Source organism: Ascidiella aspersa, chromosome 1, assembly GCF_963924565.1.
Source record: "Ascidiella aspersa chromosome 1, kaAscAspe10.2, whole genome shotgun sequence".
Classification (NCBI taxonomy): Eukaryota; Metazoa; Chordata; class Ascidiacea; order Phlebobranchia; family Ascidiidae; genus Ascidiella; species Ascidiella aspersa.
Window position 1 is genome coordinate 29,586,618 of NC_139447.1, and position 17,079 is coordinate 29,603,696.

General features: G+C 37.6%; 1 protein-coding gene across 1 annotated transcript; it reads right to left on the reverse strand.

The window, feature by feature from the left end:
* Positions 1-1,045: 1,045 nt before the first annotated feature.
* On the reverse strand, positions 1,046-16,466 carry LOC146169648 (ATP-binding cassette sub-family C member 5-like). Its single transcript, XM_083386703.1, has 28 exons — positions 16,345-16,466; positions 15,485-15,637; positions 14,381-14,525; positions 13,840-13,982; positions 13,549-13,639; positions 13,249-13,422; positions 12,977-13,121; positions 12,447-12,598; positions 12,113-12,193; positions 11,781-11,912; positions 11,072-11,175; positions 10,576-10,778; positions 9,863-9,983; positions 8,985-9,239; positions 8,597-8,703; positions 8,255-8,378; positions 7,955-8,057; positions 7,580-7,666; positions 7,104-7,279; positions 6,703-6,769; positions 6,158-6,309; positions 5,750-5,836; positions 5,356-5,563; positions 4,470-4,636; positions 2,417-2,529; positions 2,014-2,252; positions 1,345-1,623; positions 1,046-1,171 (listed from the first exon to the last, which is right to left on the reverse strand). Exons 1-28 carry the CDS (start codon positions 16,464-16,466, stop codon positions 1,046-1,048), a joined length of 4,056 nt encoding a protein of 1,351 aa, XP_083242829.1.
* Between the last annotated feature and the right edge of the window lie 613 nt (positions 16,467-17,079).

A 17,079-nucleotide genomic window follows, 5' to 3' on the forward strand; every position in this document is an offset into this window, starting at 1 on the left:
GTAGGTGGGTATGAATTCGTAGGGAACCTAATGATTTTCCACAGCAAGGCGCAAATCGCTGTTATTTGTATTTATGGGTATCGCAGCATTAGTAGCCGATTAGTGGTACAAAAAGCGTGTATGGACTTCGGGCAATCCATATGAGCCGTTGGCCAGGTTTCCCAATTACTTGCTTGATGGCGACGCTTTGTAACATTTAGAAATTTGTTCTTGACAAGTACACCTATCGCAACACTTATTTAAACTAACAAAGTTCCGCTGTATTAGAGCACTGTTAAATCAATAAAACAGTGGACAGTTAGTTAAACGCTATGAAATGACTTGAAATGCGTAACGCAAAGTAATAAGAGCCTCAGTTATATTTCGCAAAGACAAGGAACTATGTATGTTTTAGTGAATGAACTCGTGTAAGTTCAAAAAACTGATGGTAACTTTTATTTGTTTAGATAGTTTGTTCTAATTAACCAAACAAACACATGAGGTAACACGATAGTAATTAAAAGCACAGTAATCAAAACTTCAAGCATCTTCGGCCAAGTCATCCATTCGATTTATTAGTACAGAGCCGTCTTACCATAAAGTTTCTAAACGTCGGTATTTTTAGAAACGGTTGTTACCAGTTGCGCAGCCAGCCAAAAGATTTTTTTTTGGGGGGGGGCAAAAAGTTTGAACTTTTTTCTATAGCGTTCGCTGTTGTATGAACTGCCGTAACGAGCACAAATAAATATGCTAGCAAATATAGCAAACGTAATGTTAAGTACATCGTTTGTGATGTAACAGTGCATGATAATGGAAGGTGTGCCATGCCTGTGATGACTGTTGTGGTACTGCTCATAAATGCTACAAAACAAATTATTAAGAGCACACAAATGATTATTATTTCATTGTTAGGTTTAAAACTCAAATTTTTGGAGTATAACGTCTTAAAGTTGGTGATAAAAAAGAAGCTAACAATAACATATGTTTCAGTCGTCAGGCATAAAGGCTGAGTTAACGCCACTTGTCACATCACTGGATGGATTTTTCTGTTGTACTTCAGTCAAGTTCATTTGTCGAATAGACGCGCCTTGGGTCTCAGTGCCAACTGCGGCTTCGAAGTGGCCGAAAGAAGTTGGGAAAACTTTGAATCAGGGTCGTTTAGGAGGTTCTGGGTGTAGTCGAATTCTACTGCCTGCAATTCATATACCCATTGTTTAGACATAGACTATTTGGGGGCAGATTTTCCGTGACAGTTGTGGGTGAGCAACTTCGATAGCGAGTTTTGTTTAAATTAATTGATGAACAAACCGATATAAGATTTAGTCAAGAAAGGACAATATGTGATCCCTGTACATGTTTTCCAACCTGTCCCCGTTCCATGACGAGTATCTTGTCGCAGGTGAGCACCGTGTTGAGGCGATGGGCGATGGTGAGCATCGTGCAATCCTTGAAAGCCTCGCGGATCGTGTCTTGCACCAGACTGTCGGTCTTGCTGTCGATGGCCGCCGTGGCCTCGTCCAGCATTATGATGCGCGAGTGGCGCAAGATGGCGCGCGCCATGCACATCAGCTGGCGCTCTCCCACGCTGAAGTTCTCGCCGTTCTCCACCACCTCGCTTTCCAGTTTGTTAGGCAGGTTTTCGATCTTTAAAAAATACAAACAGCATTGTGTGATGTCCTATGTAGTTACGCTTGTGTACCTAAATTTAACTAATCTAACCAAACCCATACCCTGACCCGCGTTTACATAAACTAAAACCTTTAAGCAAGTCCATAGCATTTTATTATCAAAATTGAGGAGTCAATTTACCTCTTATTGGACACCTGATACGATCCTTAATCTTTCATCTTACTACAAGACATTTAAAACAAAATCAACAAACCTCACAAAAATTAAAACTGTTTGCCTACATCTTACAGCTTTAACTTAAAACCGACCCGCCAAACGTATAATAAAATCAATCCTAACAAAATACACCCTTGCTGTATGATTAATAGAAGTGATTTATATATTTGTGTAAAAATTATATTATACCAGTTCTTTCACGTGGCTCCGTTCCAAGGCTTGCCAGATCTCGTCGTCGGAATATTCCTGGAAAGGGTCGAGGTTGTAGCGCACGGTGCCGACGAACAAGACCGGGTCCTGCGGGATGATGGTCAGCTTCTTCCGGAGGTCGTTCAGTCCCATCTTACCGGCATCTTGACCGTCGATGTGGATGCTCCCGCTGGATATCTCCACCAAACGAAATAGAGCCACGCCGAGGGACGATTTGCCTAAAAAATATTTTTTAGCGCATCAACTTACGTTTTAGCCAGGAAAGTCGTAAAAATAATAAAAATTAGAAAATTACAAACAATTTTTTTTGGATTCAACAATTGTTTGATTTGTATTTTTGTTCCTTTAATTTAGTTTAAGCTTGTAATTACTGCGTACATACCCGATCCCGTGCGACCGACGATCCCGACTTTTTCCTGGGGTTTAATTTCAAACGAGACTTTCTTCAGCACCTCTGGAAGCTCTTCTCTGTATCTCATGCTCACCTCGTGAAACCTTTACAAAAAAAGTTAAGAATTTTTTTTTAATCTATAAAAAAAACTAGCAATTACTATAGAACACCTTATTGACAATCATATATAAGGACTTGTTAAAATTGATTGCCAAAAACTGACCTGGCGCAAGAACAAAGTGAATATAAAACAACTCCATGTTCTCTAGATCAGGGTGGTCCAAACCCAGGCCCGCGGGCCACATGTGGACATCATTTTTCGTGGCCCGCGAGCACTGTTGAATTATTGTAATGAATTATTTGTAATACCTTCGAGGGTTTATTCAAAGAAATTTGAGTGAGGAACGAACAGTAAGCATACTGCAATTGTTTGTGTATGATTACATTTTTCTGTCATATCGTTAGATAAACCAGTTTTCCATCGATCACAAAATTCGGACCCAAGGGCTAGCAAGAACGCTTACATTTTGTATGTGATAGACCGGTTTAGGAAAAGCCGCAGTGCGTCCTGTTACGTGCTTAATTAGCACTACAAAATTATCAACGGTTGCTAATTACGCCGACTGTAAATTCTAACATTCATTATTAATTTTGCGCCTTTGTTCTTAAATGTAGGGCTATAGGAATTAGGTTTTCGCATTTCGAGACATGTATAATTGTATATTAACGTAATATTCTTGTGCGCTGTGGTGTTCGCCGTTAATTGAACTTTAGACATGTTTTTTCCTGTCTCCAAACATTTCTGCAAATCTCACAATCATTTATCGCTTGTTTTTCGGCGCGGTTTAACTTCTCACTAAAAGGTCCGCCCAATGTTATCTTTCCACGAAACGGCCGCCCTGTAAGGCAGGCCTGGGGTTTCCGGGAGCGCGTCGGTTCCCGTGAAAAGGAGTTTTGTTTTAGCGTATATTACGAGCGGCTCACCGCCTACAGCGGAGATAGACGTCTGGGTGTAGCCTTGTGTGAAATTAGCGAGTGAAACCTTAAGCTTCATTATGCTCTGTCTGTCGCTTTTGTAAGTAATTGTGCGTGTCTAAGTGTCATTATTGTTTGTGGTGTGGTAATATTCTACTCTTGCAACCAATACATCTGTACATTGGGTTTTCTTGTTGTGGTCTTTAATATAAGTTCTCTTTGGTAGGTTATTTATTGCCCGAAAATTAAGAACTCACAGCGACTTTACAGGAGGCCTAGGTAATTTTCTAGAATTACTAGTAAAGTCGTAACAGTCCTATAATAGGTAACTTTGTAAAATGGATGTTTTCCAAACTTACAAGTTATATTTGCGCTTTGTTTTTCGTCTTTTTGATATAAACATTAAATAAAAAGTATGACCCTCCGTAAAATATATCACGCTGCTGAAAAGCAGTGTTTTAAAGGTTTTCATGTGACTTAGGCTAACGCTCTGACCTTTTCTAAGATGCAATTTTACCCAAATTTATCTGGTTAATACATTTTTGCGCGGAACGATAACGTCTTTGTAATTTAGCGATTGGGTATAGTAGCCTATGCAGCATCACTCTTTAAACTTTACTAAGATTCGTACGGTTTCCGCGAACATTCCAAGCTTATGAAAAGCAGTCTTCTAAATTAAAAGTTTAGTCAAATACGTTTTTTTCGCGCTTCGCGCACGCCATTTTTCCCAGTATCAGTAATACTCCGTTTCATTTGCGCACAAGTTGGACTAATGCAGCAAGCTTCTGGAACTTTTAAGTCTTTGACGATACTTTGTGATGTCATTTTTTAACATTTTTTGCCCCGATCAAACAAAAATCGTTGATCCGCTCCTGTAACCTTATGTTTGTGGTCCGCAATGAATATGCATGAAATATTGTGGCCCGCGATGCTGTCAACTTTGAACCACCCTGCTCTAGATTGTAGACTCAAGTCCAGATGATTTATTTTTAAATTAATTTGTTTAATTGAAACCACTAGTTTGTTCTTTTATGAATAATGCGCAAGTAAAAGGGAATAAAGATATTACCTTACGGCCCCATGCTCAGGCCAATTGTCTGGAGGTCTGTTGTCCTTAACCACTCGTTCAGCTTCCAGATTTTTCAGTTCCGAGTATTCTCTGACACGTTCCACCGACGTGAAGAAGGTTTCTGACTCCATCGCAAACCGACTTAACACGGTCAGAATGCCCGTAAACTGTGCGAGACATCCAAATTATTTCCACCTTGAGTTATTCGGCCGCCGTGTACGGCAAAGAAATTAGGACAATATTTACTTCAGTTGAATCTACTACTCCACTAAATCGAATGACCATTTGATATGGCGTTTTGATCGCTTGACTGAATCTAAGCTAAAACATCTTTGAAATGATGACATAGTTTATTCCAACTTCTTCAATCTTGTTTTGGTCACTTCAAACTGTAGCTCATGGGCCAAGAGACAAAATTATGTAGCCGTTTGTATTAGTTGTGCCTCCCAACTGTGTTTTACAATTAGGCCTACATGGTTAGGTTATTATTATATATCAACATTTTTTTTTAATTATTAAAACTTTGATGCAATTTGAATCTATGACTCACAAAAGTGAATTTTGAACTTATTTTTTTGTTTGCTTAAAAACATTCAGTGATTAAAATTGGGTTATAATAGTTCGCTGTTACAGGTTTCCGTTTCAAAAAGGTTGAGAAACAATGCTGTAGTAGCCCATTCAAACACCAAAACTCCCAGAATGGAAAGGAATTTGAACATTGTGCTCTGTGAAATCAATTTCGTTTACTTAAATAAAACACAGGCTATACAGTTTAAAGGGACATAACAAATTCCGGGTCCATACCAGTAGGTGAGTTTCATGACCGGTTCGAAAAAAAAAATCCTTTTCTATATTAACAATGTTTTCTACTCTATGTGATTCAAACCTGGGAGGCGTACGTGAGCGCCAAGCCGGCCGCAGCAGTTCCGTCAGCAACGCCGAAGATCTGCGGATATGACGTAGCGACAACCACCACCACAGCAACTACAAAGTTAACAGCGACCGAAAGCGCGTTGAGTCGTATCACCATCCACCGGACTGCGTTGATGTGAGCTCCATAGGGAACCGTGTGGTTGTCGACGTTCTCTGAAAATCTGCATTGTAAAGGGAACGTCTGTTTTCAATCATTAAAGGTTAAAAGCACTGTGGTTTGTCCATTTCGAAAAAGCGAGAGCTTCGCCGTTATGTACATAGATTTGCACCGATTGATTTTATAAAACAATCCTCTTGTGCGAAATATATTTTAGGAAATTCTTGTAAGATTTACAACAATTACATACGTGTTTAGAAAGTCCTCCTCCTTCTGATAAGCGTGAATTGAAGGTAGGCCGTGAATCGTTGCAGCAACATGTGATATCCAGGGAGATCTGCAAGTCGTATTTTTGCCTACTTTTATCTCCACAGCGTCGAACCATTCATAAAAGTGGAGGCTTCATGTGTTGCCACCTTATGAATTTTATCTTAGGTGGAAGTGGAAGAAACATGGCGATATTGTTAAAATAAAAAATGTGCCCTACTGCAAAACATTTCAGACTATTGCTACTATCCTTGCAAAATTATTTTACAACTTCAGGCAAACGTTTAAACAGATGAAAATAAAGTTACCACCTGGTGACTGGGTATTTATATGCTGTATAAAACGTATTTTAAATGCTTTGCTTTTGTTTAGAAATGCACAACTGTGCTACCTGTAAACGTTGGCGAACCTCTTAAACTCCCGGACCCCATTTCTGAGTACTTTGAAGAGGATGCCGATGATGATGATAAGAACAACGCATGCGACGAGGAAGATTGGAAACACAAGACAAATCGTTGCCAGAGATATCAAGGCTAAGGAAAACTGTAACATCAATAACGGCTTAAGACAAGTATTTACCCCTGTGAATATAAAGTTTACTTTACAGCCGGGTATCGTCACGCTATTAATGATGTATACAGCCAGACTTCACTTCTAGAAGCTTTATTTGATTGACGTACATAGCTTACAGAAATAAAAAGAGTTATGGATTGGCATTTGGTTAAAAGGTCCTTTCCAAGCCGCTGTAGTACATAGTTCTAAACGCACTTGTTTAAGTCCTATAATTATTTAATTGCATTGCAATTTGTTTTAGCATAATAAAACAAACCCATGAAGTCTCCGCGAAAAAAAACTATTTTCGGTGTTTTGCGTTTTGCAGCTAACAGAAGAGAACAATGCACTGAATAGAAAACGTTTCTAACTCAAAGTTCTTACCACTTGCATTGCAGAATTCATCGTGGTCACAAGTCGGTTGTCCATTTCATCCATATCACGCGAGAACCTAGTACGAAATAATTAGTGAAATAATCGGCACAGCATAGCATACCGACTTTAATGGAAAATAAGAATAGTTCAAGTAAACCATCATTTATGCCATAATATATTTCATAGAAAAAATAAGCAAAACATACTTGTTCATGAATTTTTTGTACTTTTGCTACAGATTTGTTTTCTGTTGATAAATTTCGACAACATTGCAAAAATATTTCTTAACTGTTTCAGCATGAAAAATAAATAGGCTACTGGATTTCGTCTGTTGCACAGCGACGTAAAATACACGAACTCTCTTAGCTTAGAAACGGTTCAACGTATCCAGTCAATAGGCCAAAGCACACCTGTTAAGAAGCTGGCCTATTGGCGTTCGGTCGAAAACCGACATTGGACATCGTAACACAGTTGCGAAGAGCCGCTTGTGCATAACGGACGCAGCTCGCAGCATCGCACGAGGATAAGTCAGGGTCCGAAGGATAAGTAGAGAACCAGACGTAAGGAGAATACAGCCGTAGACGAGCTGAAACAGTTAAGTTCCTTTCACAATACCTGGGCTAGATTTTATGAACATTAGGCAAAGTTAGCCTACCATAACTTGAAATTCGTCAGAATTTATGGCGAACTGACTTTATTTTTTGTAAAGGTGACCTTTTTATATGATTGCCTGACATTTTGTCTAACACAACAAAGTTGTAAAGAAAAATCTAAACTGAAAGACTTTCAGCATCTCATGCTATACATTGAATAACAAAAATTTTCCGGTTCAACCAGGTCTGATATTACAAAGTTCGATTTAAAATAAGCAATCAATTCAACCTACCATATAAAAACCTCTTCTCGGATTTGTCCCAATGTTTAGGTCCCTTGTGCAGTTAAGGGTTGTATTTAACACGTTTTGACAGATCAGCTAAAACATAAAAGTTCATTTTAACATTTCGCTATTATGTCATTGTCCTGTATAAAAAATTAGCATTTTTTTAAAGTTGCTAGGCAATGGATTTCTTACAAGTGCATTTGTTAATTTAGATTTGCATAGCTAATAGGTAAGCCTATTCATAATAGGACCAGATTACACAAATGTAACAGCCCTAGACATTTTCGATTTTAATATTACAAGTAGCCAATAGGCCATAAACCATATTGCCATTGTCAGATCATATAAAGCTTGTCGTGCACAAAAATCATAGTATACTACCATTCCTCCTTGATTTATCCAATAGGTGATCCAATAATAGGTGGCGTTTGTTGAAAAAATATGAAGAAACGTAGAAACGAGCAGAAATGTTGCCACAGCATAACTGGAATAAGGAAAAAAAAAGCGCGCTTATTGTATTCATCTGGCTTTCTTGAAAAGGAAGTAGATTCCAGGGGATGGAAGATTTTAAACGTAATCATACAACATGTTTAGTATGCTATGACTAGATTTTAATTATCATTCTAAATTGGGAATATGTCATAGATATGTTGGGTTATATGCTTAAACAAAATTGTTTACCCTCCCATGGCTTTTATGTAGACCTTGTACGTTTTCCAGCCAACCGAACCGAATTCTTTCTGTTCTTTTACCATAAGCGTCCGTTCATTTTTCTTGTGGTCCTTTGTGGGTGCGCGATTCTTGCCTAGAAATCATATTTACCAAACCTGATAACAAACTTACTAGTTTTTGTAAATGCGTTGTGAATACAATAGATAAATATATAGCTTAAAGATAAACCGCATTTCTATGTATCATAGTTGATGGTTATACAATTCGGTGGAATGGTTGTGAAACAGGCCTGTGATTGAATTGTACATTGGGGAGCCCAAATGCAACCGATTATGCAATGCTAATACTTGCCCTCTATAGTTTCTTCTATTAACGTGAGCTCCCGATCTTTAACCGCAAGCTTCTTGTTGGGAAAACCAGCCTCTTCATTTTTTTCGTTTTCGTCTGCCTGAACCAATCTAAGCAAAAATATGTGTCCTGAACACAGCTAAAATAAAACTTTTCCATGGATAAAACATTGTTATTGTTGAGAAGTATTCCTATTTACGAAAAATGGTAAGAAGTTAAATAATTGGGGTAATACTTTACATCATAGCTGCGGAGACTGACTCGGGCTCGGAGACGGACCCGGGACTCGACGTAGTCGGTTTATCTTTCTGGAGTTGGACTCGGGAATGCGTAAGACGGGACGTCCCGAGACCCGGTTGAACAATACTCCGATATTTAATGAAACATATACCTCATTAGCTCGGCGTAGGAGGAGTCATTAACCAACAGCTGGTCGTGAGTGCCGTGCTCAGCGATGCGTCCTTCCTTCAGCATGATGACGTCATCGCAGTCCTTCAAGTACTGCAGCTGGTGAGTGACGAAGAGCACGGTTTTGCCCTTCATCTCCTGCTTGATGCAGTTCCAGAAGATGTGCTTGCCCACGTGAGCGTCCACCGCCGACAGCGGATCGTCAAGCAGGATAATGTCACGGTCGCTGTACACCGCCCTTGAAACAACTTTATTGATTTATTTCAATATATTGAAAGTGATGAAATTGCTTCGTTGTTTCAGGACGAAAAGGCAAACATAATGTGAAAGCATCGATAGACATTTAGCGGACACAAAGCAGAACGAAAGTTAAAGAAACGGAAAACAAGGTAATGAGAACGGAAAATCTAAAAAAAATAAGGTTTCGATTACAAAAGAATCTAAAGCCAAGTAGATAGGCCAAATAATGTAATCAGTTTATTGCCTTAAACTACTCATTTAATTGTTTTTAAATTGCTTGTATTTAAGACTTGATATGCTGGCTAATAGGCAACATACCGCATATATTTGAAAATAGAAATGAACAGATTAATTTTTAGGCGTCGAATAAAAGACTAGCTTATTAAAATTGATAAATGCAGTGGATTCGAAGCGACAAATTATTCTTGAAAGCTCGTAAAGTAAACGAAAAACAAGCAAATCATTTTTTTACATTTTTTAAAATTAAGCCGTTCGCCAAATCAGTTTAGCTAAAATTCAATTTAATTTACTACAAGGATGAGATTACTTGATAAAACTAGGTACAACTTGCCTGAGTATATCTTGGCCTTGTAAATGTAACATATTGCTGTAAATACTCACCTTGCAAGGCTGACGCGTTGCTTTTGGCCGCCGGAAAGCGTGATCCCGCGTTCGCCAATCTCTGTCAGATCGCCGTCTGGCAATATGTCAATGTCGGGCTGCAGGGCACACGCTTCGATCACTTAATTACAGTAGGTGAGCAAATATTTTTAATTTTGATCAATATTTATGTATTTAATAGACAGTCGGTGTCGTGCACCAAAAATACTGAAAAAAATTCTGTTACAACAATTAAACCACAGAGTACTAAATTAGTTTGACGTTTTTTCAAAATAGTAGATATAGATATTTTATTTGTACGGTTGTAATAGTTTCGATGGATCCGCGAAGAGACAAAGAAATAGTGCAGAGTGAAGAAATACCTTAAGGTCATCATGTCAGCCACCCTTTACAATATTATAATAGGCTGTACACCGCAACAAAACACAACACATGAGAATAACAAAAATCATTGGAGAAACAAAAAAGTCTTATCAATCGACACACAACAACAGTTATAACACGTTTAAGTTAACGAATTGAAGGAAAAAGATGCAACATGAAGATAATCTTGCGTTGTTACATAAGACATTCCCCCCTAGCCAGTGCGGAGATTGTTATGACAACACATGTGTTCGCAATGAGATTTTTAGATGTTTTTGTAGTTAGTCATATTTTATAATAAGAAATAAAAAAATCTGTAGGTTAATTCTTTTGACAAAGTAATTTTTTACCTCGCTGATACTTCTCCGCTTCGTAAGGCTTTCCGAAGAGCACGTTATCTCGAAGACTGGCGTGAAAGATCCAGGCTTGTTGGGGTACGTAAGCCAGCTTGCCTTGGATGCCAACCGATCCCGAATTGATTCGCAAATGACCAAGGATGGCCGAGATCAAAGAACTCTTGCCGCTTCCAACGGCTCCACATATTCCAGTAACGCTGTGAACAACAAATGGTACGACATTAAATTGTTTCACATATTGTGATTTAAAGTAAAATGTTTAGTAAAATTAATACCCTTTGCTAGATTTTAATTCAATTGAAGTTTTAAATCAAATTGTTGTTTATCTCGGAGTAAGCGAGTTATGATGACCAATGATAAACATTCAGTTTGAAATCCGCTAATAACGTTTTTGAGATTTAATATAATATTAAGTGCTAAATGCTGGAAAATTTGTACTGTACCGTAGGGCAAGAGCAAAATAATGAGAATAAGTTTAATTCCTTCACACCTTCTTCGTGGGACGTTCAACGTGATATCGTGTATCAGAACAACCTCGAGATTACTATTCTCCTCTTTCCCGATTGAATAATTTTTCGTATTTTCGTTGCAATCCTTTTGGTAAAATAAAAGCAAAGGTTATATAAATCAGATTTTGCACCATTCCCGATGTTTTTCTTTTTGTTTTAATACGTGATCAGAACTGCAGCGTTAAGATAATGATTAGTGTGATTTCTATTAAATTTTTCTTTTAGGAAACTGTCAATCATTTCATGAAATACTCAGCATCTATATGCTAAATATCGCAATCGTGTGCAACCTTCATTCAAAATTGCATATTTAATGTAATATACCCATTGCGGTATATATTACCTGTCATTCAAAGTCGTTCTGGTATTTATCAATGTAGATCGTCGCACTCGCAATCATCATTTGCCGTAAGTAAGTTAAACTTTCTATTTGCTATATAGTAAATTTTCCATCAATTATTAGGGGAAATTTTTGATCAAATGAAAAACATTGACAAACGTTTTAGATCCATTTGGTTTATAACGAATCGGCATCGACATTATTTAGGTGTCGACCATTGGCGTCATCATTACGTGGGGTTATTAATTGAAATCCAAAAATATCAGACAATTCTACCAATTAACCTAAAAAACTTTGCTGCGTCAACTGGCTTAAATTAGTCAACTTCGTTGCATTACTCAGGGAAACACCTTTATGCCGACTGATGTGGCTGTAAGGTTTTTAAGCTCGATTGCGTTGAATTCTTCTGTTGTTTGCTCAGCGTACTCTTCAAGCTCTTCCATGCACATCAGTTCATTGTATCTCGAAATGGCGACCAAGGACTAAATAACAAACTTTCATTAAACCCAGACCGGGGGATAGAGCTCTATGTTATAAAAAACTCTTGGGTTTAGACCAATCTTGAAAAGTGGCTTGTATCTTGTTTGTGTATTAGATTAGATATTACACTATGTGTTGTGCAAGGGCGAACAAGTATTTAACAAATTTAGCATTTTCTATATAGAGCAAAAACACATCTCACCTCTGCAAACGCCTTAATTGCAATTGGCAACACTCCTACACAGACCCTCATAGAACTGAAGATAACCATGACGGTGAAAGCCTGTTTAAGATAAACTTACAAATATTATTACAGTTGTTTACTCTAACTTAAATACAGCCAATGATAAATTAGAGAAAAAAATAACCTAAATTTGCCTATTTGCTACAGTAATTTAATTTATACCCAATATTTAGCTGTTAGGTGGTTTGAATTTAAACCTCTCATCGAAAGGGGTTCAATGACAAAATCAAAAAAATACTAATAAGTCCACAATTTAGACAACGGTCGTCACAACTCTGCTAATGGTACCAACCTGGGCGGCGGTTAACGGGTAACCGATTCCTATGTGTACAAGCAGAGTTACAACTGTCACATAAATTGGAGCCGAAGGTATGATCCCAGCAAGTACCGTATGGAAGGCTTCAATTTTATTAAGCGCCTGTCTTTCCCTCTTTCGGACCTTGCCTATGCAAAACGCAAAATTCAAGTCGGAATGGATATACATGATTGAGCGATTTTTCTAACGTCATAAATTTAAAGCATCCTTCAAAATATATTCCTTATTTAAAAGCCATCGCCTGAACGATACACAAAACTAAACCATAGAACATCCCCATAGCACCACCAATAACTTAATCAAAGCATTAAATCAAAGGTTACATTCACATCAACGATACCGCTTACCTTATAATATTTATTTAAGTAATGTCGTCGTATTGGTATACCTTAACAAAACAAACCTAGATGACCGATGCATGCTAAGTAATAAATCATTTTCGCATACTAATGCCCGACATATTAAATACGACTGCTTGTTTGTTTCAATGAAAAAAACACACTTACCGACTACTTTTAGAAAGCTGGATTCCCAGACGTAGAGCTTAATCATCTTGATGTTACTTAGCACCTCGCTCATTATACGGACCCGACGGTCCGTCATGATAACCGCTTTCCGACGAAACAGAATGCCGAATTTTATAAGGAATGCCTAAAATACATGATAATCATAAGTTTGACAGGGATTATACAATTTCGCGTAGGAATAAAGTCTTGCATTTGATGTTAAATTTTTATTTGAGATAGCTCGTGGGTAACGTCATTTTTGATGCGTTTACCTGGACAGGTGCGAGTAAAAGGTAGGCGAACAGTCCAATGATGGCCGTCCAGCCCAGGATAAACCAGGCGTAAACCGTCCCAGCAATGAAGCCCACTGGCGCGGCACACATAAACGCTGACAATTTGACCATGTCAGCAATTCTTTGTAGATCGTTAACGAGCATATTGATCATCTGGAACAACAACGTTATAGTTATTTCGGGTTTCCATGAGCTACAATCAACTTCAAAACCGTGTTTTATTGTTCATCCTTTGTCTATTTAAAATGGGACTAATAGGCAACAAGTTAAAGATCACACCTCTCCAATAGATTTTTGCCTAAAATTCTTGAGTCGCAACAGCTTCCAGTAAACCAGCCTAGCCAGGCCGCTGCGTGCACGAAGAACTGTTCTGTAAACCAGGATATATTATTTGAATCGGCCTAAATACGGTACAATGCATTAGGTTTACTTAAAGAATGATGTTGTTAGAATGCATAATATTTTAGGATAACGTCGTACATTTAGGGTACAAAAAAATATTTTTTTTGACATCAACGACCGTATTTTCAAAAAGAAGTCAAGTTTAGAAGTAAAACATTGACCATTCACCTGTTGGCGACGGCGAAGGAGGCAGTGTATAGAAAGGCCCTCGAAAGGTCGGCCACAAGCAAGGCAAAGCACAAACCCGCGCCGTAACCAATCGATCTATCAACTGCGCTGGTGTACCGCACCAACCTGTTGACGACGACAGGCTGCACAACACAATCTCGTCGCATATTATTCGTGAATTGAAAGGTTATAAAGTACTGCAGATTCGTTTTTTAAGTGTAGAGACGAACAAATGACTACTCGAACATGTAAATTGGGAACCGATCGACAAATGACAAAACCTTTATCGTAGATTGTCGACAGAAATTTTATCTCGATTCTAATGCGTTTTACAAAGATAAAGGCTTTCATTTATCTAAAGCATGACATAAATTAGGGTCAAAATTTAGATGCTAAAAAAATCATCAGTGTGCCATTACAAAAATGCAGAATGACTACAATTATTTTGGCGGGTTACCCAAGGGGGTAGGGTTTAGATTGTTTTTAATGTAAACTGGCCAAAAGTATAATATGGGTCTTGAGGCGCGTTTAAAGCACTTACCGGTCCCACCAAGGCCACGACAAAAGTGAGGGAGGCAAGGAGAAATCCAAACCAGAATCGAGTGCACACAAAGCGGAAGAGAGTCTTCCCAATCACCGCACGGTGTCCTTGCTTTTCTTGCTCCTCCATATATATGCGGTAGAATCTAGTAGATGTGAAATTGTACGATTCGTGCTTTGCTGTTGTCACACGTTGCGTTGCGGTGCTTTAGCTCAACTGTTAAACTTTATTTGGAAATAAACGAATTAAAAGCAAATCGAAAAAATGCTTGCAGTGCATTCACTCGCAAACGCTTTTAACGTCGCGACGAAGTTTAAGGCCAGACCCTATAAGGACATTATAAATATATTGCGAGATTCATGCGACTTGTGCGATACGCCTTTAAGAAAAGTCTAATCAAATCGAGGCAGGGCGCGAAGGTTGTCACTTTGCCAGAGGGATATAGCGTGGTTGTATTATGATATACTAGCGTTTTTTTGTGAATTTTTGACATTTCGTTGCGGAGAAGTTTTTTTGTCTGTGAATTTTATTTTTTATTTTACTATTTAATGTGTCGTGAGGTTGCGTGTCAATGGATTGGAATTTTATCTTAGGATATATTCTTTGTAAGAATGGCATAATTAATTATAAAGTGTCAAATATATGTAAAAATATGTTTTATCACAAAATCTTATATTACCAAATAAACATATTTTATTTACCACGAAATTAAATAAGTTATGCATCCCGTTTTCTTTCAGACTATGTTCTTTCAAGAAAAGGTCATAAATAACACACTAAACAAGGCCTAGGGTCGATGTATTGGTCAGAAGATTTTAACATTGATGATGAATTTAAAAGTCAAAAAGGTCGAGTAAATCGACATCATCTTGACAAAGATGATTCGATATTTACTTGTATCATCATCAGTTAATGTGACTGACTTCAATTTTCTTTTCAATTTATTTTATATAGGTTTCTAGCAGTTGTTCAAACTGGTGTATATCATCTTATATTGAAAGCGAACATCGGAGAAAAGGAAAAACGAACCACATTCTACAAAATATCTAAAGTGCAAACGTTCAAAGGATTCCTACAGGCGGATAAAGCACAAAAACCTATTACCTTGGTGCAGTAAATTTCACTGATTCGTATTTTGACAAGGCAGGCAGGTCTTCGAAGTTCAAGCTCGTTCTGGCTTTGTAAATGGCGTCACTCAACCAAGAAATTGTAATGAACGAAAGCAAGCCGGAGTTGTCGATGGGTGATGGGTGTTTACTGGAAATTAGAAAAAATATATAGGGTCAATATTTTTGTCCGTTTTAGAAAAAAAGGTGCTGCAATGCATGATATTCCTCGTTACCACATGTAACTCATAAACTCTAAAGTATGATTTATGTAAAATTACACTTTAAAACCTGTTACTTTAGAAAAAATGCGAATCTATATACTGTGCCAAACCAATTTTAAGTAAATAAAATATTTTTTTAGAACAACTCCTTTTACGTATTTCATTTTATGACGTACGTTTGTGACGCAACCTTGTGACGATTTACATTGAACTTTTTATGCCCTTCCCCAATCAAAAATCCTTGTTCTGCCTCGGTTTAGTGCAGTACTGTTTAAACTAAAAAGCTGTCACAGAAAGAATGTTGTTCCATACCAAAATACGTATAAATCGGGAGCATTAAAAGGAGCATATGATCTTATCTCGGGTTTTTCGCGGAACGAAACAAACTGCATTATCACTAATTTTTGTTGACATATCATAAATTTGTGTGCTGTTATTTTTGGCCGATAGCACGTAAAAATGCCGGCTTAAAGAAAGGCTTAGACATGTGCTTAACTAAACGGTTTACGTAATCTACACTTAAATAAATACGTTTTTCGAAATGTCTGGACGGATTTCAAAATACGTTTTTTTTATTTCAAAATACGTTTTTTTAACGAATATGAAGTATTTTGTTTTCAAATCCGTTTCTTACCTATTTCGTCGAATCGGCTTCAGTGATTTTAAAGCTGGTTTGTACTTTCCCGCACTGCGATGTTCCTCATACGACGAACTGTCCAGGCCAAAGTTATTGCCGTATGAACCCTCATATTCCATTTTTGTGTTTCAGCAAACAACGATACTTTTAAGGCTTGCTGGTAAATAACTTATTCGTTAAAATTATCGGACTATCAAGCTAAATAAACGAGCTCTAAAACGTTCGTGAAAATACTGCCATTTTATGTAAAATGCAAACCTAACAAAAACAGTATCTTTCTCGTTTGCCGTACGACAATGTACTTTCGAAGCTGCATTTTCGTAATGTAAACAGAAAGCATTTAGCAGAAGGTACCAGTTGAAACAATAAACTGCGCACACATTTTTTTAATTTAAATTCTGTCAGTTGTATACGTTTCAAGTTCTATTTACGTCCAATGAGATCATCGAATCATTACTGTACGTCCGCTTCGTTAAGTCATGAAACTAATCATATTGACCTGATTGACTGATTGTATTGTCCAGCGTTAGAATAGTTGCCATTATTTTCATTCTTTTTTCACGGCCCTACAAATATAACGCGTGGGCCATGCATTGGCAACGCAGTGCTCTTCATTGAACTTTTTTTTTAAGCGAACAAGCATAAATTAAAAGTAAATGTAATCAATATGGACCATGTTTGCGCATCATCTCAAATAAAACTATTCATTTAAAACTACTGCAGTCGGAGGCA

Bases quoted from the DNA above. Each gene is read 5' to 3' on its own strand.
- LOC146169648 (XM_083386703.1), bottom strand. From the start codon at position 16,466: ATGGAATATGAGGGTTCATACGGCAATAACTTTGGCCTGGACAGTTCG. The intron at 8,058-8,254 runs GTAAACAATTTT...TCCTTATTCCAG, and splicing joins TACATAAAAGCCATGGGAGG to TTATGCTGTGGCAACATTTC. The intron at 7,280-7,579 runs GTAGGTTGAATT...TAACTGTTTCAG, and splicing joins CGAGAAGAGGTTTTTATATG to CTCGTCTACGGCTGTATTCT.